Genomic DNA, 24167 nt, shown 5'->3' with positions numbered 1-24167 from the left:
AGTTGTAAGCAACACTATATTCAGGAGAGTTGGTAGTTCTGTTTTGATATAATTTTTCAGCACAGTGACAGAAATATAAAAAGAGGATTAGCTGAAAGTTTAGATAAACTGTTTATAAATGAGCTGCATTTACTGCTGCTAAATGTCTCCTGCTGAAAGTGTGCAGGAAGCTTCATGATAACTTGCAATCCTACTGTCAGGTAGAAGTGTTTTAGCAGTCATCTAGCTAGCCTGTGGTCTGGCTTGTATTTTATTCAAACTTGCTGAATGGGATGGGGCTAAATGAAGCATTGGAGCTGAGTGAGTTCAGACTTAGTCTCCTCTGGTAAATTCTGGTGTATGAAAAGAGTCTCGTCCATTTACATTTTTTCTAACTTTTTCTCTGACACACTGCACCAAACTGAGTTGTACAGGTTGCGGCAAAGAACCAGCAAGCTTTACTCATATTTTTTATATCCCTGTTTTACTTCCCTTTCCCTCCCAGATGGGTGGAGCATCCTCTTACAGCACCCAGTTCCTGTCTCATTCAGGCCCCCGTGGCCCCCCAGGGATGAACCCTGGTGGGATGGTCCCTTCAAGGCCTGGGCCACCACCCTCAGCTGGAGGCTTGTATCCGTCTCATTCTGTGCAGGCTCAGAGGATGCCCCAGCACGGAGGTTACCAAGGCGGACAGCAAGGGCTCAAACGGCCCTTCCATTCAGAGGTCAGTGAATAAAGTTCAAAGATGTTTTTTTTTTCCCAAGTTGATTCCAGATGATTCTCCTGCACCGGTGTCATGTTTCATTTCCTACAGTATAGAAGTGGGCAACAGAGTTCAGTAAAGGAAGAATCAGTTTGAGACCTTTAGGAATGTCCAGCTCCGGTCCTTGAGGGCCACAATCCTGAGGTTTTAGATGTTTCCCTGCTCCAACTCACCTGATTGAAATGTTGTGTATTTTTGTTTGTTGTGTTATTTTTTTTTTCTTGGACCCTCTTGAAAACTAGTTGTTGCATCTCAAGGGGCTATCCAATAAATAAATTTCAGAATTCTTCAACAGCTTGTTGTCAAATGCTGCCAAAACATATGGATCCATTAATCTGGTGTAGGTGTGTTGCAGGAGGAAACATCAAAAACCTGCAGGACAGCAGGTGTCAAGAATAGACTTTGGACACTCCTGCTCTATATAAAGAGATATTAATCTTTTAGATGTTCATACATTTAATAGTCTACTTTCTCTTTTCCAGAGTTTTCCAGGGCAACAGTACGGAGCTGGAGGGATGTCTGGTTATCCCAATCAGCCTCTGCAATACCCCGCTGGCCCACAGCAGAGATGTGCTCCATCACCCTCATACCCCTCCAGCCGGATGCCTCACATGGGACAGTACACCTCTGGGTCACACAACCCAGCACAGTTCCCTCCCGGCACCGGCCAGCCCAATCCTCCACAGTATTATAAGGTGATGACACCCCCACCTCACAAAACACAGCCTGACCTGCATGGAACGGTAGCAATAATGAGCAAATGAAGAAACCTGTGAACTGAATGACCAGGGCTATAATAAAGTTTTTTAATTGATTTACAACATGGGCTCTTTTAAAATTCACAGGCTAATTATAGAAATTATAGACATAGTTTGTTTTTTTGTCTTCTACACCACAGCTGATCTGTTTTGTGTCTGTATAGTTGGATGATTAGAGTATCATGTTCCCTGTCTCTGGTTTCCAGTCAGAGCCTTTCGCTGGTCAGGTCAGTTTGCCATCTGGAGGAGCCGGAGGATACAATGCCTTCACACAGGCTGCAGTGAACGGGGTAAGTCAGACTTTTCCCCTATTCAGCAAATAAGTCTGTTTAATGATGATGTGTGTTGATAAAGTTCTAAACACTCGTCCTCTTCCTCGTCTTCCAGCCAGGACGGGGCGGAGTGATACCCGGGTACCCTACCTCGCCGATGGGTGGGAATCCCACCCCTCCCATGACACCTGGAACCTCCATACCTCCCTACCTTTCTCCAGGCCAGGACACCAAACCGCCCTATCTTCCACCTGACACTAAACCCAACATCAACTCCCAGCAGCCCTCAACAGGTGAGATGCTCATATTAAAATACACACAGCCGACAATCTGCTCAAACAGCCTGTCAGTTTGCTCCCTACTCAGCTTAAAGTAGACTTGGAACTGAACGTTGCTCAAGTGTAGCTCCTGAATTAACCCAATTCTCCAAACTGTTTTCTAACCCTGGCAGTATAATAACGTCATGCCTTCTTAGTTGATATTTATCTTCTCTTTATAATCAGAAATATCATATTATTATAAATATCCCCTCTCTTCCACTTTTTCAATCCATACTCAGAACTTACCTGTTCAAAATCACCTACTCCAAATAACTTCATTCACTCCAGCACTTCACTGGTTTAGCTTAGATTTTATTTTCTTTTATCTTCTGCTTCTGCATTATTCTGAATTTTATGATCTGTGTTTTATTGTACAGTGTCCTTGTGTGTTTTGAAAGTTGCTTTTAACTAAACTTTATTATTATTATTATTTTTTTTTTATTAAGTCAAGCCAGGACAGCTTGATTGATCCATTCTGCATCAAAGTCTGCAGCTGGGAAAAAAACCAGCTACTTCCTGAATGTCTTTCTCGGTCACATGAACATCATCTTCACCTGTAACGTGTCTTATCCCACATACAGTATCTGTTATGAAACCAGCATTATTAAAGCAAACTTAACGGATTTATAGAACAACACCAAGATAAGGTTAACTTAGTGAAATAAAGTGCACTCAATGAAGTCAAAAACAAGTATTTCAGCTACTTTGAGACAAAAAATGTGATTTGTTATCATATTTTTGGCTCACTGTGTAGTATGCAATGAAAACGTTGCCTCTGTGTGAAAAGTGGGAGGTTTTAGAACTTTTAGGAAAGTAAGAATTAACAGTTTATGCTTAGATCTGGTCTAAATTTTCTGGGAGGGCTCAAGGTTAACCTTTAACTACTGAACTCTGAGATACTCCAATGCTACAACATTTTCTTTGTTTTTTATTCAAGGTAATCCCAGTGACGACCTGCGTCTAACATTCCCAGTACGAGATGGCGTTGTGTTGGAGCCGTTTAGACTGGAGCACAATCTGGCTGTCAGTAATCACGCCTTCCAGCTTCGAGACTCTGTCTATAAAACACTCATGATGAGGTGAATCCCACTTTTGTCTTTTCTATTTTCTGTTTGAGGCTGTGTTAGCAGACAAATGTTTTTGGTTGTTAGTGTGTTCTGATCCCTGCTGTGCAGTATGGATCGAACTTAAAGGTTAATCTGAGTAGACTCTTTCTCCAGCTTTGATCATTTTTTCATCCTGATGTTTTATGTAAATGTTTACTGCAGCTGCACTGCTGCAACATGATTGGCTGTTTGAACTGCATTAACAAGCAGGTGCACAGGTGTTTTTTTTTAATTTTTCCAAATCTTCCACCTCCTGGAAAACCATGGTTTTAGGAAAGTCAGAATATATTCATTATGATGATTCTTTTTTCACCATGGAGCCTGCAGTGCAGTAGAGCTGAGAAGGCAGCATCATAGTAAATCACTAACATGACATGTCCTCCATGTAAAATCAGAGTAGCAGACTTCTGTTGGCTTCTCTTCCTGAGTAACTTATAACGCCAGATGAAGGATAATAGCAGGAATGTTTAATAACCCCACCCAGTGTCTCCCTGAAGTCGGTGCTGTGTCTCCCCCTGCAGACCAGATCTGGAGCTGCAGTTTAAGTGTTACCACCACGAGGACAGACAGATGAACACTAACTGGCCTGCATCTGTGCAGGTAAGCATCCTTACCTTTTCATAATAATAATAATTTTCATTAATGAAGTGTTACATTACTTTAGTGCGATAGCAAGGACTTAGTTACGTTTCCCAAATAGAAGTAGAAATATTGCAACAGAAAAATATCTAAACACTTTGCATGTTATCCGCCTCTTTGTTGTCACACTCCCAGCTCTGTAATAGAAAGTGGGAAAAACAAACAAACAAAAAGAAAAAATGTGAAACTTAAAGCTTGGTAGTGTCAACCCATCTGTTCTAAGACTCTTTGCTTATCTTGTATTAGGAGAGGGCTCCTTTGGCTCATAGTCTTTATGTAAAGATAAATTACATAATTTATGCACCGAGTAGCAACAGAAAGAAAAACATTGCACATGTGAGATTTGTTGATGAATGCTTTATGTCCTCGTCTAATATTACTGGTTAATTTAAACACTTAATGTGTGAACTGTCTCGTTTAAACTGACACAATGCTGTGCTAATTATTCAATCTTCCCTGTTAAAATCTGCATCAATCACTGTTTGTATGCAGATAATTACAATGAATTAAATCTGTGATGTGCTCACTGTCCCAAATCTGTAAAATTACTAGCAACTCTTCAGCTTGCCTCAGTTCTGAAAAGCATGTTATCTTTTTTAACTGGCCTCAGAGCAAACCACTTCATCTCAAGCTGCAGCAGTTTAGCAGTTTTCATTGAAAGTTAATCCCACAGGACTCAAAATAAACACTACGTTTTTTTCTATGTCTGCTGGACCTTATTGTTTACTGGTGTTTAATTGGTGTTTAATTTGCATCATTTTATTTCCTTTCTCAGGTCAGCGTGAATGCAACCCCTTTGTCTATTGAAAGAGGTGACAACAAAACTTCCCACAAACCCTTGTACCTGAAGCAAGTGTGTCAGCCAGGTCGCAACACCGTGCAGATCACTGTCACGGCATGCTGTTGTGTAAGAGGCCTTGAAATGACACTTTCCTGACTCAGCTGCTGCAATGCAACTCATTTCATTACATCATGTATTACAATAAACATATCTGATCTAATGCATGTTTTCCATCCTGTCTCTCTGTCCACAGTCCCATCTGTTCGTGTTACAGTTGGTGCACAGACCATCCGTCAGGTCTGTGCTGCAGGGTCTGATGAAGAAGAGGCTGCTTCCAGCGGAGCACTGCATCACCAAGAGTATGTTAACTTCACCTCTCTTACAGAGCAAGTTCTTCATCTGTATTATTTTAAAGCAATAGCAACAATATCATTAGCTAGAGCAGGGCAAGGAATAAAAATCAATGAAACACTAAAACAATGAGCTGTTCCAAAAGTTCCAGGAGATCTAACTGGGTTGCTGTGTCTAAATCAAGACCTTTGAGTAATGACGATGTCAGACAGCCGGAGGAAACATGCCAGTCGATGGTTAGAAATAAAACTTTGAGTCAGTCCTCTTACTTTTAACAGTGAACGGGTAGAATCCAAGATCTCTGAAATGAGACTGTTTCTTTAAATCCGGTATTGAATGCATCCCAGCAAGAAGGAAAAGCCCATCCTAGAGATAATAAGTGCAGCGCCTAGTTTTTCTGCATAAGTCTGAGACATGTTTTCTAAAGATATTAAACTGGTGAAAGAAACAGGCCTTACAGATTTGTTTCAAGTTTGAGTAAAGGAAAAAAAAATCAAATTAAACTCCAAGGTTTCCCATAGTAGTAATGGTAGTAGTAGAAACAGAATATGAAGTCATCCCTACCTTAATGTCTAAGAAAGACGTTTCACCTCAGCAGTTGTCTGGACTGCCGTCATTTTGCTCCATTCTTCTTCTTTTCTCTGACTTTATTGAATGATGTAAAATTAAAAATACTATAAAGAGATGACTGAGGCACTTATTAAATCGATTAAAAATTATACATGCCTACACGTTTCAGCCATCAAGGCTTTTGTCAGGGCAAGTGGTAAAATGTTTGTCAAACAATTTATTTCCTATATATCAAGAGAAAATCAGCAGCAGTTGCTCTGTGTGGGCAGGCAGAGGGTCACATGTCATAACTGACCTGCCAATGATAAACAGAGTTAGACAATCTACAGAAATAGGTTAACATAGCAATATACATATATCATATAGATATTGTTCTTTATTCCTTACAGGAACCACAAAGTAGTAAGTTAGATCACAAGACCATTACCAAAAATAAACCATTATAAAAAGGAGAAAAATCCAGTTCCCTATTCAAACCTGGGTATTGTGTAGCTTTTAATGTATAGATCCTCTAATGGAATTTTCTTTATGCTATATACCTCTAATCTTTAATGACTCGCAATTGCCGTGATTAGCTTCTTGGTAGTGTACCACCATGGGATATTGTGGGTTCCCCATTCTTATTGCGTATTTATGATCCGCCAGCCTTACTTTTAACTTGTGCTTTGTTCTTCCAATATAGAAGCAACCACAGGGACATTTAATCTATAAAGTACATATGTTTAGTGAGAGGTTATATATGTGTACGTATTGATATATAGGAAACGATGAAAGCCTTGATGGCTGAAACGTGTAGGCATGTATAATTCTTAACCAGCATGTATATTTTTTTAAAACTAGATTAGCCATGATTTAATAAAAGCTTTTTATATCTCATCCCCTTGAGTGCCTCAGTCTTCATAGTATAACCGGAATCCCCGAACTGAAGAGCACCAGAGGAAAGATATTCTACACACCCAAGTAGCACTTCAAGCTTCCTTTTTGTTTTTTATTAAAATGAAAAATACTTCATACTTTTCACTCCTAAATCCTGATTTTATCGTTGATTTGATCTACTTAAACAAATAGGGATGATAAGTATCAGTCCAACTATAGAACCCGGTTGAACTCCGTGAATAACCCTAGGCAAAGCAAGGCAGGTTAGTATAGCACATTTCACGTACAAAACTTAAAGTGCTTCAACTGTAAATGGACTGTACTTAGACAGCACTTTTCTGGTCATGTTGACCACTCAAAGCACTTTACACATTCATGTCACATTCACCCATTCATGCACACACACACCTCTATTGTTACGTGCTTTGCTTTGCTCTATCACACACATTCATACCCCGATTACACATCAGTAGGCAACCTGGGTTAGTGTCTTGCCCAAGGACAATTCGGAAGCCTTGAATCGACTTTCAGGTTGGCAGACTTTACAACTGTTTACATACCTTTGTTTTTTTTTTTAGATGAGAACAAAGTCATTTTAGTGCAAATATGTTGTGGCAGCAGAATCAATGAACAATATCAAACAGAGCAAAAAGGTTTTTTTCCTTTTTATAAACTTTGCAAGCAAAATTTTGGAGTACTCATAGAGATACTGTTTTAGTAGGTAGAGGAGATGAAGGACAGCTACAGTAAACATCTGGTCACAACTTTAAATGAGCTGCAAACATTTATTTACTGTTTGTCAGACCTGGAAAATGTGTCTGCTAAAGAGCAGATGCTCCATATTTTGAAGTAGTTTAAGTTGGAGCCTTATAAAATATGAGTTGTTCTGGGAGCACTGAGGTAGTTAAAGTCTCTCTTTTCTATGTTTTTGTTTCAGTAAAGAGAAATTTCAGTAGTGGGACAATCCCTGGGACGCCTGGTCTCAATGGAGAGGACGGAGTGGAGCAGACGGCAATCAAAGTTTCTCTCAAATGCCCGATCACATTCAGACGAATCCAGCTGCCAGCCAGAGGCCACGACTGCAGGCACATACAGGTGAAGTCATACCTGCGTTACTCACACCTGCAGCTTAATACAGATTCATTCCAGTCGGTTCTCATGCAGGTTTCTGTCATTTTGTAGTGTTTTGACCTGGAGTCCTATTTGCAACTGAACTGTGAAAGAGGGACATGGAGATGTCCGGTGTGCAAGTATGTAGCTTAACAAGCAAACACTACAGCGTTTATAGTAGAGTTTACTTTTATCTGCATGAAGTTTTACTGTCTTTAAATCTTCTGATTCACAGTAAAACAGCTTTGCTAGAAGGCCTGGAAGTTGACCAGTACATGCTCGGGATTCTTGTCTACATTCAGAAGTAAGTGTTACTTCTAAAAATAAAAAAACAAAACAAAAACATGGTAGGGGCCAGCTTAAACAGGGCTGCACTGAAAACATATGGATGATAACTGAGCTTTAATGTCTCTTTTTACTGCAATAACTTGTTATACTCACCACACCTGATTGTTTTGCTGCTTTCATCTTACAGCCTTAGCACAAAAAGAATTAAAACTTGTGTTTGATGGCTTTTTTTTTTGTTGTAACAATGCTTCTTTGTAATAAATATTTTAGGGTTTTGACAGTCTGTTTAATTTCCTTTTAATTTGTAAGAAAAAATGCACTTTTGGGATGAGCAGGAGAGCTGAGTATGTGGGTTGTGCCCATGAAAAGTTTGCCAAACCTTCTGTGCCAGCTTGGGCATGCTGTTGATGCCAGAGGAACCAGCAGAACCACATTGGCTGACTGGTGAGAGATGCTGGTTGAAGAATGGGATGCCATCCCACAGCAGTGTGACCAAGCTTGTGAGCAGCATGAGGAGGAGGTACCAACCAGGCTGTTGTGGATCTGTATGGTTCTTCCACATGATACTGTGGCTCCTGTTTGTTAATGGAGGAACTTGTTAAATTGCCACATACTCAACCCTGCAGCTCTTCCAGCAAATGCATTTTCCTTACAAATGTGGCTCCATTAATAGAAATAAACTGACTTTCCACCAGTAAAACATTTATTACAAAGAAGCATTGATACAACAAAAAGATAATCTACCAAATTAGTTTTCTTTCTTTTTGTGCCAAGTTTATTAGAATCAAGCTCATACAGATGAGCTTATTACTGAAAGTCTTTTCATTTAAAGGAAGATTTTATGGGAAACTCAAAGTGGAACTTTTAACTCTCAGGTAATATCAGGTAATTTACCAAAACAAAAGGTAAATGGTACTTGTTTTATTTAGATTTAAAGAGGCAAACACAAAGAATTAAACACTGTAATCCTTACATTATAAAACGTGGCTTCGTAATAATTTAAATCCTCGCGGTCTCATCAAAACTTCTGTTTTCTTTCTCAGTTCGGATTATGAAGAGATCACCATAGACCCGGTGTGTGGCTGGAGGCCAGTGCCCGTCAAGCCTGACCTCCACATAAAGGAGGAGCCCGATGGTCCTGTCCTGAAACGCTGTCGCACGGTCAGTCCAAGTCACATGGTCCTTCCAAATGTGATGGAAATGATCGCAGCTCTGGGCCCAGCTTCATCCCCCTACCAGAGTTTGACTACAGGAGGCAGAAACACCCCAGACTACAGCCGGCCAGGTAACAACCTGAATGCAGGAAAGGGCCATTGTGGAAATGTTGGAGTATAAAATGAACTTTAAATTACAGGGATTTGTGTAACTTGGGAAACATGAAATTAAGGTGGACTGATGATGAATTAACTTGACTAGCCATTCTTGGATGGTAAGGATTTCCTGTTTAGATTAGTTAAAGGTTATTTCCATGGGATATATGTTTCTGCATGGTATGACCTGTGTGTATATGTGCTGTCATGTCCCGGACCCTAACTTCAATTTCTCCAGTACTGTTACATAATTTATGCATCTACACATAATGTGAGCATCGGGCTTTCTAGCTCTCTCCATCAGAACTCCATCAGAAAGAGATGGAGCTGGTTTTTACTCCACTGCTAGAATCTCTCTCCCTCTCTAGCTCTCTCTCTCAATACTTTCTGATCTTTGTTACAAAAGAGAAAACAAAACATCAACCTGTCTTTATTTATTAACATAAAGTCGTATTTGTTGTGTCTTTCTCATGTAGGAAGCCAGGGATATTCCAGCCAAACCGGATTTACAGACTTCCCCAACACTCCCGGGACCCCGACACTTGGAGAGTACACCCCTTCCGGACCACCACCCCCGCTCCCATATCAGTCTGACCAGGTTAGACATCTTTAAACCCTCCATCTGTTACATCATACATGTATGAGTATGCACATCAGGACTTTTCTCTACACAGTGCAGCCTCTGGCCACTGAAATGTTGATCGAATCCAGGGTCTGTTCTGTCCAGTTCAATCGAGACTCTTTCCTTAATGGTTGAGCAGACTGTAATGACAACCATGTCTTCCCATGTAATGTAAATGCATTACAGCCAGAAGGCACTGCTCCATCAGCTAAGTGTCTGTTACGTAACTCATTGAGAAAACACACAGTCTGGCAGAGATGGGAGGCTGACTCCGAACTCCACAAATACCCACAAGAGCACTGAATATGGATGAATCTGTCTTAAAGTATTCCCAGATAAATCTACTGTTTTTCCCTTTTTTGTCTGATTAAAACTTTCTTTTCTTTTCTAAATAATTTGTAAAATAAAAGTTGAATGCTGGCTTTAAAAATTGGCCTTCAGAGGAACTTTTGACCCACCAAAGACCCTGTAAGCAAGCTGGCTGGACCTTGATTTCCCTTCATTGGGATGTCAAATGTTGTTGGACACAAAATGTTCCTACAAAGTATAGCAGTGGGGCGGCAGTGGCAGGTGTTAGAGTGGGTTGGTGGTTTGATTCCCACTCCCCCAGGACTGATACCTCGCTGGCAGAGGATCTCAACTGCTTCTTTGCCTAGTTTGAGTCAAACAGACCAGCAGCAGCCAACAGTCCTAAAGACTAGTTTCCCAACACACCAGGGCCTGTCTGCTCCCACTCTGGACTCCCACCAGTATGTCTACAGGGCGAACCGATCTACAGATGACGCTATCACCATAGCCTCCACTCTGTGCTGAGTCACCTGGAGCTTCAGGGAAGCTACACAAGGCTACTCTTCCTGGAATTCAGCTCAGCCTTCAACCACATCATCCCCGAAGTCCTAGTGCAGAAACTCCTGCATCTGGGCCTCTCCTCCCCCACCTGCCAGTGGATTAAGGACTTCTTAACTGACCGCCTACAATCCGTCAAACTCGGCTGCCACCTCTCCTCCACCTTCATGCTCAGCACCGGTGTATTGAGTCCCCTCCTCTTCACTCCTTACACACATTAATGCACTCCTTCCCATCTCTCAAACACCATCATAAAGTTTGCAGATGACACCACCGTGGTCGGGCTCATCTCAGGGGAGGATGAGTCTGACTACAGACAGTCAGCATGGTACAAAAACTAAAGAAATCATCCTGGACTTCAGGAAGGGCAGAACGGATCCGGCCCCTCTCTACATTAATGGGGACTGTGTGGAAGGGGTCCACTCCGTCCGATTCTTGGGCGTGCAGATCTCTGATGACCACTTCTGGACTGCCAAGACCACCACGGCGGCAGTGAAGAAAGCCCAGCAGCAACTCTGAGGTTGCTCAGGAGGAACAACCTGGGGGAGAAGCTGCTGGTGTCATTCTACAGAGCCACCAAAGAAAGCATTCAAAGAGAGCATCCATAGAGAACATCCTGATGTACTGCATCCCAGCGTGGTAGACAGGGAGCTTTGCAGCAGATAGGAAAGCGCTGCAAAGAGTCATTAACACAGCCCAGAGCATCACAGGCTGCTCCCTGCCCAGCCTGGAGGACATCACCAGCTCTTGCTACCTCAGCAGAGATCAACACATCATCAAAGACTCCCTTCACCCCAGTTTACCTGTTTGAGCTGTTTCCCTCGGGACGGTGTTACAGGTCACTCAGAGCCCGGACTGGTACAGCTCAAAATGTGCAATAACCTCTCCATCTGCACTATTTACTGTTTCCATTCTCTGTATTTGCTCTATTTCATTATATTTATGTACATTTTGCACTCATAATTCTCTTTTTTTAAGATATTTAATATCTTCTAAGTATTTTAAGGAGCAGGTGCCCAAATTTCATTGTTGTTAGAATGATAATAAAGGTGATTCTAAAGGCTAAATCTTAAGCTATTTGATTATTAGGATGAGCTTTAAATGTCCACAATTTTATGGTTTTAGTCAGTTAAAAAAAAAAAAAGGTCCAGAAAATGTATGTAGAAGTTCAGCAGAGAGACAACAGTCACAGACAAAGATGACGTTCAGTGGATAAAAAATGACCACCTCTCAATCTGCTGCAGGTATCTCTGTTGTTAAAACACCCATTTTCTGCAGGAATGCTGCTCAGGTGTCATCTCTGTAAAGATGCTCATGACAAATCGCAAAATTCTACAAGGCACAGAATATATATATATATAAAACTCTCTGCTCCTGCTGCTGCACACTTCTGCTGATCAGCGTTTTTTTGTTTCTCACTTTCTTTTTCCTGTCAGACGGCTCATTCTGGACGAATTGAACCTTCTCGTAACATCCTCCAGCAGCACACCTCAGGTGTCCATGGTAACCAGGGTCTTGGTGATGGCGGCAGCCCGCTGCCCCAGAGGAACCCCGGTAACCAGAGTTCCCGGCTGCAGAGTGAAGGCTCCTTTGGTCTGGGCGGTCCGGGAGGAGAAGGCCATGATCACACTCTAGATGTGAGTGGAAACTGTCGATGCTCGAATGTAACTTCAATTCCTGTTTTTCAACATGGATTTCAGAGATAATAATCATAAAAAAATAATAATAAAAATACTGGTCACAGCTTAACGTAACGTAAAAATGTTCTTTTTCTTTCACTATCTAAAGCTTCTTCCAGAGTTGACAAACCCGGATGAGCTGCTGTCCTACCTGGGCCCCCCGGACCTCCCGAACAACAGCGGCGACGACCTGCTGGCGCTGTTCGAGAACAACTGAACTTCACCTTCTTGCCGGCAGCTTCCAGACCAGCTGTCTGGGTGCTGTCACCAGACCTGGCTCGTCACACCCGCTACGTATGTGTGTGTGTGCGTGAGTGATGGTGTTTTTGTGTGTCTTTTGTCTTTTTGAAGTGTCCTGCTGTACTCTGAAAGACATTCAGTGCAGTGTAGAGGTGTAGGAAGGAACACTGTTCACCTGTGATCACTGACTGGTGAGTATGAAGAACAGAATGACACTGACTCTGAAGACCAGCATTCTAAACTATAGCACAAATCCCAGCTGGATGGTTCATTGGAGAAGAGGATGGTGGAAGCTAAAGTTAAAGAACACTTAGATAAAGTGTTGCCCATGAGGCTTGTCCACATTTTAAATTAATTTTACATAAACCAGCTTTCCCACCCGTAGGTCTGCCATGCCAATGTCAAGATGGAGCTCCAAAATTAAAATATAAAACAGAATTTCTAATACAGAACCCAGAGTTTCCAAAAAAAACCAAATATTTCTAAATGATTGTTAAAAGTACGTTCAAATGATCCTCATGGCGCGGAGTATATTTTGTTGCTTTGAATCCAAACAGACAGAATATTTCTCTGCTACAATCCTGTATGTTTGAATCCTTCCACTTTATGGCCCATCTTTGGTGTGATGACATTTGGAGCGACACAGCCCAGTTAAGAATGAACTGGAATGAAGAATAAAGGCCTTCACACATACAGACGGATTAAATACGATACGCTCTCCTCTCAAATTCTGCGGCACTATTGAGACGTGTGAAGGGGAGCTGATTGCCGTCTTATGTTTTAAAATGCAAGCGTTTACTGAGGCTGATGAGCTAAGCAGCATCACAAAGGAGCACAGACACCAAACACTTTCATCGTTGAGCTCCTCGCCTCCTGGTTGCTCACAGCCTTTTCATCTCTGTTGTCATTGGTGACGACGGCAGCCCACTGCCCCAGAGGAACCCCTGCTATGACCGAATGAATGCGCCATGTCTGAAGCTGTGGGATGCTCTGATTGGTTGAATGTACACCTGTCAATGAAGAAACTTTTTCTTTTTTTTTTTTTTTTTTTTTTTTTAATAAAGTGTTTATCTGTGCGATAGTAGTTTGGACAAAACAATGGCTAGAAAAATCTCTGTGTGTGTGAAGACCTTTGTTATTAAAGTATTCCATATTGTTGTTGTCAACTAAAGGCATGAAAAATCCAAAACCAGCGCTGCTTGTCGATCTCTCGGTATGGAGATGTAAATCTAAAATCTCATTTTAACAAGGGGCTCTATATATCTGCAAAATGACCTTAAACAGGAGGAAATTGGCTCTTTTTTTCAGTTCTTAGACACAATTACATAAAGTTATATAACAGTCACTGTATTTTCTACAAATGTTTACTAATGTTAGGGTTTCTTTACTAGTTAGATCCAGATTACAGTACATTACTAGTAAATAACTACTGATTTTATGTCTCCTTTGAAAGATATTGACATGAAATGATTTATAGACTGCCCAGCCCTGTTTTTAGCTGTCATTAAGTTGCATTTTCATCTTGTAAACCACAAAAGACCTTTAAAGAATACAGTGTGACAATAGAAACTATTTACAATAAAGGCTTAAGCCTCATTTTTATCCACTCAGGTTTTGTGTATCATTCTCCAGTTCTACCTCTTTATCCAAATTTGGTTAATTTTATTTTGTCTTCATACACTAAACATTAAACTTTCTCTGAGAAGAGTTCAGAGTAAACTTTACTTAAGTCTGCTCTTAGAAGTGTTCTTTGTGCATTATTCATCATTTAACAAGATGCATTTGTTGTTGGTTTTGGTCATTTTTCATGGGCAAATTTGACAATAGAATAATATAGAATATCTCTAAGCTTTCTTCTTTAATAAATGATGTGTAAGGTGTCAGAAGTGATGAAAGAAAATTTAAGGGTGTATTAAATACACAGTAAACAGAAAATGACAGTGTGAACCACGTGTACAGCTGGCACTTTAAGTAAATGATAGTAAATGTTGGGAGTGTTAAGGTTCATCGTGTCTGCAGCATCCTTCAGCACTGTGAATTATATATAAAAATCTCATCATTGTCTTTCTTTTTCTCTGTTGGTTCACCATGTTTGGGGGTTTCAAACATACTGTAAATGAGCTGTGTGTCATGGCATTTTCTGCCATTGGAAAGCTATTTGAATGTTTTTAAATGGTTTGACATGTATAACCCATCCTGACGCGGGTTTATGTACTGTATAATCAGCTGTTTTCATTAGAGAACGTGTGTGTATCAAATGAATTGTTAATCATGGTAATTTTATTGTCATTAGTTGGATAATGGATCATTGTTGGCACTGTATACATTCTGTATGTTAGAAAACCACGAAGCAGTTGTATAAATTTTAAGGTTATACGTACATACATGATGCATGTATGACAGAAAGCAGTCAGCTGACATTAAGTTGTGCAGGTGGAGATGCAGAAGTTGATTCTAAATATCACTTTTTACTGCTGACATTGTTTTTCTAGGATTGGTTTTGCGATTGCACCCTTTGTGAGTCAACATTTGCCTCAATAAGGCAGCAACAAAACATGTTCTTCACCAATTTGAGCAACACAATAATGTTTGGAGATGATGGACTATCTAACTACAAATTTGCTAGATTTTTTTTTTAAATATGTAAACTATTCCACATATTTTGTAATGCATTGTAATTGACATTATTTTTTATTTATTTTTTAATCATAATCATCATTGTACCCACAGTTACTTTATCCCCCTCCTACAATCTCAATTAAAAGTCACTATTTGAGAAAAAAAAAGTTTGTTTTGGATGTTTATAGATGATCTGCATGTGTGTGGAAGCAAGGAAATGCAGCTGTATTAGAAAATGTAAAATAGGATCTCATATGTACAGTAAATAAAACACAAACATCAGGAAATGGAACTCATAGAATCCAGAATGTTGCCATGATTATATTTTTAATAATATATCAAAAGATAGTTTCACTGAAATGAGTTGATTCATCCAGCTGTTGAGACCGGGGCTTTTTTTTAATTGTTTTTATCAGTTAGCTAATTTTTTGTAGTCTAACATTTCAAATTAAAACAAATTGGGACAGTACAGGAAATGCATATGTTGGGTAGATGGTAAGAAACCAAGATATTTCATGTTTTAACGACTTTACCTAATTTCTTAAGGCAGAATATCAATTAATCCTTTAAGCAATCCTAAGGAATTTCAGTGTTTAAAGGCCAAGGAAGCAAGCCTAAGCTAGACACCATCCACAAGAGTGAATTTTTCTTAAACTAAATTACATGTTAAGTATTTAGAATAAAAGTGAACTCACAGTAAAATATTAATTTTTTGTTTGTTTTTGGTGTTGCATTTTGACATTGAATTTTTTTTTCCCTTGTTAGTTTAACAACTTATTTGTTTATCTTTCCTAATGTATTAAGGAATTAAGTATAGAAGTATAAAATGATTTTACTAAGTATTTTGTGCTATAATAACTGTTCTTGCCCATTTGTGTTCCTATTGGTCCATTCTGAAGCATGTCAGAAGAACCGGGCTGTGATTGGTTAGCTGTGAGCGTTCATCGCGGGCGCGCGCCCTTTATATAAACAGATCTAAATAAACCGAGACAATCTGATGCGTTGAGGGAATTCGTTGAGGTGAAGATTTTTATCAGTGTGTCGTTAAAAATGGGAAACCCCAAAGTTTTCTTTGACATCACTATCGACGGCTCCAACGCCGGCCGGATTATAATGGAGGTAAGATAAATCTCAGGCTGTAATCGTTGATCGCTTCTGTTTATTTTCATCATCAAGTTATGATTTAAAATCGACTTTAGGGAAAAATGCTTCTTAATTGATCAGAGGGCTTTGAAAGCATCGCCTAGCTGTGACATGCTGCAGAGCGTAAAATGATCTGCAGGTTTCAGGCTTCCATTTTGCCCAGTTTTTACGTAAGCCTTCATCTCGATGTAGAATACATAGCAGCACAGGAGTCAGTGGTAGCTGTTAAATAATTCACTAGACCCACAAAATGATCCGAGTGAGGCTGGAAACGCCCAACAGCACAGACAGTTATAAATAAATAAACAAGCCTGATGTTGCAGTGAGCAGGTCGGCCTGCACATCATTGGACTTACAATTATTCCAATATTTCTAATCAAATTAACACGAAATTGAACCAATCAGTGACTATCTATCTATCTATCTAGCTATCTAGCTATCTATCCATCTATCTATTAATTAACCAAACATATAATGCAACTTTTATTATATATTTTCTTCAACTCTAACACCCCAAAACTGGATTTTTTTCAATTCTAATATCTTCTATAGCCAAATAAATTAGTATTTGGTGAGATGCTGCTGCTTGTATGCTGCATTATGTACATGGTTAGTGTTGTTGTAGAACAAACTGAAGTACATTACAGGTGCATTCATCTGCACTTGGGCATTTGAGGTTTACCCAGATAAAGATCAGTTTACACTCAGATTTTTTCAGTATTTATTTGTCTGTTATTAGGGCTAGCCCATGTCCCCCCCAAGCCACCCCTCTGGCCCTGCCCTTGAGCAAATGGGCCAAAATATTATCAGGTTTCAACATTTCATGAGAAAAGTTCTGTTGGTTTGAACAACATAATATTTTCAACTCTCTTGTGTCTGTATGCTCAACAAATACCTGCATCAGTAGTGAGAATAAATTTACAGCCTGAAAAAAACAAATATATGATTATTTAAGGTTTTTGTACATGATCTTGAAGTGGCTTTGACCTCAGTTTCCTGTATTACTGTCACTCAGTTCTTTACCATTTCTTTTCCACTAATTAAAATCTCTGTTTGGCAGCTGCGAGCTGATGTTGTCCCAAAGACTGCAGGTAAGCTTCCAGCATTAACCACAGAGCTGTTTTTCTGTTTTCCCCCTCACACATGCCCTCATCCAGTGTGTTTGGTTTTGGAAAGTAATGCATATTTTTAAATATATTTAAGAGAAATAATTTAAATAATTGACATGTACAAGATTACATCGATTATTGGTTCTGAATGTCAGTTTTGATTAATTTTTGTTTAATTGCCCAGCCCCACCCTGAAGCTCATTTAATATCGATAAAGGTGCTAAATAATTTTGTTTTTTATGGAATTAACTGTCTGATTTCAGCTAAAGGCCTACAAATGAGAATCTTTTTCAATTTTCATCCATTTTGATACTGAGATACAGAAAAGGAGCACAGCTGATCACAATAATACTAAAACAGAAGCATGAGAATAAAAAGAACCAGAGAAAGAGGAAAGTAAGAAGCGGTGCAGAGATATAAAAAGCAATCGCAGCATTAAAAAAATAACCATGAAGAGACTCTTTTTATTTATTTTTTTGAAGATAAAAAAACAACTATAGTATGAAACCAAAAATAATATCAAAGATACCTGAAACCTCCACTAAGAACACAAAACAACCACAATGAGACCCAATGACTCAAAGAAGCTCAGAACCACTACCAAAAAACTCAAATAACCAGAGATGCTCCTAAACAGAAATAGACTCCACAAAATAATCAAAATACTCAAACTAAAGGAGATTGAGGACAAAACAACCACAAATAAACTTAAAATACATAACAAATGCATGCAAAGTAATCACAGACCTAAAATTCCTGCAATGGACACACATCTCCAAAACTCAAAATGCTTGTTTCTATAGCACATTTATATAATCAAAGCCTCCAAAGTGTTTTACACAAACCAGTAACATTAAAGCACAGGGACAACACACAAAGGTGCAACATAAAAACCCCGGTGGGGGGCCTGCACTCAGCCAAAGGCCAAGGTACACAAGCTCGCCTAGCAAAGATTTACAGGCTGTTTGCAGACCCTGCAGTTAAAGTGTCCACAGACAAGACTCGGTCTCCTCTAGTTTTTAAGTTCGATCGAGGAGCCTCCAGGACCAGAAACTGGTCAGAAACATCCACAGAGACTCACAAAGAGTTGAGAAACACCGAAACCATCAAAGACAGAAAATACTGGCATTATAATCTTTTTATTTAACTGATTTATTTAATGTCTCTTTGCTTTTACTCACTCTTTTACGTTTTTATTTTTTATATTAATTATTTATTATTTACCTTTATGCATTAATTGTTATTAGTTTATTTAAGTTTTATTTTTTTTCCCAGTCTTTTTGTTTTTGATATTTTTCTCCTGATTTTTTTCCTATACTTATTTTGTTTTTAAATTATTTAAAATACATTCAGGCATTAAGAAAGACTGAAAGGATAATTAAGTTAATCAGTGAAATACATAAAGTACCTGCAAAGAGAAAAATGATCATGCAGAATGACTGAAGAGCAGCTGAGTGACTGCTTATATTTTATCCACTGTCTGTCATGTATGTATCTCTAAGAAGGGACTGTGGGCTTATTTTACAGAAAACTTCCGTGCTTTATGCACTGGAGAGAAAGGTTTTGGCTACAAAGGCTCCACCTTTCACCGTGTCATCCCAAAGTTCATGTGCCAGGTAAAGTCAAGAAGAGATTTTTCCTGTTTCCTTATCAGCTATTATTATGATGACTTCATTTATTCGTGTTTCTTTTCTTTTTAGGGCGGGGACTTTACCAACCACAACGGAACTGGAGGCAAATCCATCTACGGAGAGAAGTTTGCCGATGAGAACTTCCAGTTGAAGCACATGGGAATGGGGACGCTGTCCATGGCCAATGCAGGGCCCAACACCAACGGATCCCAGTTCTTCATCTGCACAGCCTCGACCGACTGGTGAGCCCCGCTCTGACCAGCGGCTGCTGTTTGCATTCAGAGCGCCAGCTTGTCCCGAGTGTTGCTTCACATACTAATGTGCTGCTCTGCTCTCCAGGCTGAACGGGAAACACGTGGTGTTTGGCAGCGTTGTGGAAGGCATTGATGTTGTCAAGGCGATGGAGAAGCAAGGCACAAAGAGCGGCTCTCCCAAAGCCAAGGTTGTCATTGCTGACTGTGGTGAGCTTAAATAGTTCAGATCAGCTGCTTCGTTTCAGCCTGCTTTCCTCTCGGATGTTATCAGCAAACCTTTAGAAAAAGTCCACTTTTTCCCACTGACATGTTCGTCCAGTGTGTTTATTTGTTCTGTAATATTTTGTACCTTCTAATCTGTCCTTTAAGGGCGACATTTGTTAATAAAATCTGAATATAATAGTGTTGACGGTGTAAATAAAACAGCTGGAGAGCCTTGCTTTGTGTTTGTCTTCTTTTTTCCTGAGAACATCATATTTATGTTTGATTGTTTTCATTCATGGATCCCAACATTAATCTATCCAAACTGTCTAAATGTGACAAATGAAGTCAGAGTGACTTGATGGTAGTGGTGGGCGGATCCAAATGTTGATAAAGACAATACTTTTATTAATAATTAATATCTGTCCTAGTTTGAAAACACTGATACTTGGGGTGTTGCTGCATTACACTGAAGACCTGGATGTCTTTGTCTTAAGTGCCTCTTCATCACAGCCTGCTGCTCAGGTTGACATTATTTTGAAGCAAGATGTTTGCAAAAGCAAAACATCCACAACCCCTGGTTTAATCCACATTCTCCGTTCTTGAATCACAAATCCAGCTAAAAAGAAAAGTAACTCCGACTCTGATACTTTGGAATACTGTTATTTAAATATCCAAAACACAACAGTTATTTAGCCTAATGTAGTTAAAGAAAAATAAAACTGCTGTCATGGGCGACCCGCTCATGCCTGCTCATTTTTGTATTTTTTCTTTTACTTATGGAGCAACTATTTGGGAATGTTTTTTTAACCAGCATGGCAAGTTTGGGAACCACTGGTCTAGTAAGTGCACGATAAGGCATTGATGCTACGGACTGACCTGCTCGTTCACCAGACCTGAATCCAGTCCAGCACCTCTGGGACATCATGTCTCGTTCCATCCACCGACACCATCAGACTGTCCAGGGGTTGACTTATGTCCTGATCCAGGTTTGGGAGGAGCTCCCTCAGGAGAGCATCCATGGTCTCATCAGACGTAGCGAGCGCATACAGGTAGGTGGAGGCCACACACCCCTCCTGAACCGACTCTGAATTGTCTGGAGGAATTTCCACAGACGTTGGGTCAGACTGTGATCTGAACTTTCCACTTTTATTTTGAGTATGATTCTAAATCCAGACCTCCATGGATTAATGATTCTGATTTCCACTGATTATTCTTCTGTTATTTTGTTCTCAATACATTCCACTATGTCATGAATAAATATTTTAGCTGGAATATTTTATTCATCAAGGCCTAAGATATGTATGAATCCCCATTTTTATTCTCTTCTTATCATCATTCTTAGTCAAATGAACATTTACTCCTGTTACATATCTCCAGTTCAGCAGTTCTCAATTCTTAAATTATGTTATTTGTCTTCTGCCCTCTTCTCCGTTCAAAGATCCTCAGCTTGTCAACAAAATTTAATGATTAAAAACTGCTGAGATAACACAAAGACCATTAATCGAGCAGACGTAACGGAGCTTTATGTATGCTTAGGGTTAGGGTTAGGAAAAACAAATAAAAGTTGCCTAACAATTATCAGATTTTGCAAACTCTTGTACATCTTGATAAGAAGTCACGTGATATTACTCGATGCTTCCTATATTCTGAAGCCTCCAGAAAAAACGGAATTGAACTCAAAGTGAATCTAAGGCTGATTTAATACTGTCAACACAGTAAGTAATTGTGGACTTAGATGCAGTCAGTATGGCAAAAAACACAAAACATTCTGAGCTTTTTTTTTGTTTTAATTTACAATCAAGTACAGAATTTATCAAAACAAATATATCAGTTTTCAATATTTTTTTCACAATAAAAAGACCAACTTGAAGAACACAGGTTAAGGCATCAACATCTCCTTTTCCAGTTTCTCCTTCATGAACCTCAAAGAGAGTGATACAAAAATAAATTCACAAGAATTCAAGTTCCTCATAGAAAGGTTTCTGTAAGAAAACAAAGAGATAGAAAAGGGAACCAAGACCAACAACAAAGCACGTCACCATGAAACACAATACAAAACATTCAGATCTAATACAGCAAAGTGAAAGCTCATAAAGGTTAGAGAAGACCTGTCCACAAATCATCTGAGCAGAAATGTTTGATAACTTTCTCTGTTTTTAACTGAGTGAACTGAGAAAAGCTTCTTCAGAACAGCAAATTTTGTCGCATGGAGATCATACGCATCTCCATTTTCCTGACACAGAATGTAGCAAGAGTGGGAAGCAACAGGAGCGACTTCATATCTTATGTTAAGTCCAGATTTGAAGGAAAAAATGGTCTGTTTCAAATGTCTTTTTAATGCTACGAGGAAGACACTGTTTGCAAAGATGGGCAACGGTATAAGAGGCTGATTTTGTCTGACCCTGGACATAAAGGTCAACATGATTATGTCATGCAAATTCACACAATATCACATACAAACATTTACCAATTTTTCCAGCAGGTTTCTCTGCTCAGTGTCATCAGTGCCAGATGGTGGTGCCCGTCCTTATAAACAGTCTGGTGTGAGGATATCACAGTCTATGCTCTTATCCACTGATGCCCAAATAACCAGCAATTATGCAAATTATTTAACATGCAGTGGTGATAAAATACTCATTAAACTTACAATCATGTTAATTTTGTTTGCTGTTCTGTTTTGCTTTCTAAGCAGGCCACTGTTCAAAACACCCTTGTAACCAGTTATCTGGTCTTTAATAAAATACACTGAACTGCTTTCCAGACAAAGTTGTAAAAAAAGGTTATGTTAAAACTTCTGGCCTCTAATGAGGGAACTACATGAGAGAAGCAAACCAGTCTCATCAAATCCTGTGCAGGAAAGCAAAGTAGCACACACCCAACCATTTTAAACCAGACCATTTAAGTCCCCAAAAAATCAAATTTTGGGCATCTTAAACATCCACATTGGTGTTTAATCTCTGGAAACGATTCATCCTGTGCTTGCTGGATGTTCTAATTTAGTGTCGAATTAAACATTTTCTCAATTTATGAATATTGTCAGGACTGATGTGGAATAGTGGGAGGAGCCTGATCAGAGACTGGAGCTGACCAATCAGAGCAGGTTTGGCTTTTCAGGCATTATGTCCTCCTTAAGGGCTCTTGTAAACCAAACTGACAAAAAGAAACAGCCGTGAGAGTCCCCCTGCTTGGTCTCCTCCAATGAAATAATACTTTAAATAAAAGTTGAATTTCCTATCACCAACCAGAACATGAGACCAAGCAGCTGAACAGCTTAACATCGCTAAATATATGCGTTGTGTTTTTCAGTGATGCCATACAGATTTGGTTTATTCAGGCATTATAATCTAAAAAAAACAGCTTGGCATCACCAACTGTACTTAAAATCAGCTGGAAAAGGGTAATAACAGAGTCCAATAATGTCAATGGGACGTATGCATAAAGAATACGAGACAAATGCCTGACGGCTGATTGTTGGCTTGGTGTATAAGGCCCCAAACTTCTCTACTGGAGAAAATGTGTAAACATGCAGAGGTTAATAACACTAATAGTCATTTCATGGGACCTTAAATGGTCACTGACAATACAAATCCATACATGAGTATTGTTTATGTGCATGTTCTGCACTGAGCTGAGAAACGTTGGTCTCTTTCCCTCTCACCAGTGCTCCATCATTAAAACAGCACGGACAGAAAACACAAGCCACAGAAAAAATATGCTCCAAACACAATATTTGAGGTAATCATAAAAACACTCAGAAGAATATTTGAAAAGCTGGTTTAAATTTCAGGACTGGACTCTACTGTTTTTCTCTTGCGTGAACAGGAGCCTCAGATGAACCCCAGACAAAAGAGTGGACCGGGTCCGAGAGCTGTTCTCTCTCCTGTCAGCCAGGCAGTTGATAGCTTTAAAATGGCATCTGTGGTATTTTCTCTTACTGTTCTACTACTGTGGACAGCTAACAGTCACTTCAAAGTGGAGAGACACACCAAAGTGGAAGATGTTTAATACAATACAATACTAAGTCTATTGGACAGAAAATGTAGATAATACTAGTCAGAATTTGATCATAAAATTTTCTGTGACTGTTTGGAAATGCCGGCTTGAAATCATACACAGAACTTATCAACAACATGCATCAAAACAAAAATTATATTCATGTTTCTTTTTACAGACAGATAGTTGTGTACATATTTGTAATACTGAAATTCGATGGGCTACATAGCTGCGCTGGTTTGGACCTGGGCTACAACTATATGAGTTGTTCAGGGCACTTCATGAATGTTGAGGGAAAAACCTGAAACAGCCAACACTGCAGGGGGAAAATTACTGGTGAAGAATCATCTTTCTGAGGGCTGATATCACAAATGAATTAGAAAAGATACAAACTTCTGTCAGGTTTGATCATTATTGGGACCCAGAAAAAAAAAAAATACTGGACCAAACAAATCCCAGCCCTGTGTGATTTCAGTTTAACTGGTTTTTATAAAGAATATCCAGACTGGAATCAAAGACCTGATCCCCACATAAGTACAAAATTGTCAGACACAACTAATCAGTTGAAGATATAACACTGAGGAAGTTCTCTGAAGCCCAAGCATCTTAAGTAGTAGCCCCTAAAAACACTGACTGGTTTTCACTGGTGGCACCAGGAGGCAGTGGTAATATGCTGTTAACATGAATTTATTCAAAGGCGGCTA

At 39.5% G+C, this 24167-nt stretch overlaps 2 protein-coding genes across 3 annotated transcripts in view; both read left to right on the top strand.

The window, feature by feature from the left end:
* The window catches only part of zmiz2 (zinc finger, MIZ-type containing 2), a 35855-nt gene extending 22892 nt beyond the window's left edge, over positions 1 to 12963 (top strand). For both annotated transcript variants that reach the window (XM_041970370.1, XM_041970371.1), the window contains 15 exons: positions 485 to 703; positions 1225 to 1437; positions 1707 to 1790; positions 1888 to 2065; positions 3030 to 3171; positions 3720 to 3798; positions 4613 to 4744; positions 4872 to 4977; positions 7353 to 7510; positions 7598 to 7665; positions 7761 to 7829; positions 8857 to 9098; positions 9600 to 9721; positions 12028 to 12228; positions 12380 to 12963. In XM_041970370.1, the coding sequence (XP_041826304.1) occupies positions 485 to 703; positions 1225 to 1437; positions 1707 to 1790; positions 1888 to 2065; positions 3030 to 3171; positions 3720 to 3798; positions 4613 to 4744; positions 4872 to 4977; positions 7353 to 7510; positions 7598 to 7665; positions 7761 to 7829; positions 8857 to 9098; positions 9600 to 9721; positions 12028 to 12228; positions 12380 to 12487 (2121 nt within the window). In that variant the 3' untranslated portion in view covers positions 12488 to 12963. The remainder of the gene's footprint in view (positions 1 to 484; positions 704 to 1224; positions 1438 to 1706; positions 1791 to 1887; positions 2066 to 3029; positions 3172 to 3719; positions 3799 to 4612; positions 4745 to 4871; positions 4978 to 7352; positions 7511 to 7597; positions 7666 to 7760; positions 7830 to 8856; positions 9099 to 9599; positions 9722 to 12027; positions 12229 to 12379) is intronic.
* A 3126-nt stretch (positions 12964 to 16089) lies between these two features.
* Positions 16090 to 19704, top strand: ppiab (peptidylprolyl isomerase Ab (cyclophilin A)). The gene is made up of 5 exons (XM_041969479.1): positions 16090 to 16248; positions 17333 to 17363; positions 18909 to 18997; positions 19082 to 19254; positions 19352 to 19704. Exons 1-5 carry the CDS (start codon positions 16180 to 16182, stop codon positions 19485 to 19487), a joined length of 498 nt encoding a protein of 165 aa, XP_041825413.1. The 5' UTR covers positions 16090 to 16179; the 3' UTR covers positions 19488 to 19704.
* The last annotated feature ends 4463 nt before the right edge of the window (positions 19705 to 24167 follow it).

The sequence above is a fragment of the Melanotaenia boesemani genome, chromosome 19, assembly GCF_017639745.1.
Source record: "Melanotaenia boesemani isolate fMelBoe1 chromosome 19, fMelBoe1.pri, whole genome shotgun sequence".
NCBI lineage: Eukaryota > Metazoa > Chordata > Actinopteri > Atheriniformes > Melanotaeniidae > Melanotaenia > Melanotaenia boesemani.
Note: the sequence above shows the minus strand (reverse complement) of the source record. Positions and strands in the feature narration are given on the sequence as shown.

What these genes read in the sequence shown, in the direction of transcription:
- ppiab (XM_041969479.1), top strand. Translation starts at nt 16,180, where the DNA reads ATGGGAAACCCCAAAGTTTTCTTTGACATCACTATCGACGGCTCCAAC. An exon ending in CCGGCCGGATTATAATGGAG is followed by an intron (nt 16,249 to 17,332) that starts GTAAGATAAATC and finishes TCTGTTTGGCAG; the next exon opens with CTGCGAGCTGATGTTGTCCC. An exon ending in TCCCAAAGTTCATGTGCCAG is followed by an intron (nt 18,998 to 19,081) that starts GTAAAGTCAAGA and finishes TTTTCTTTTTAG; the next exon opens with GGCGGGGACTTTACCAACCA.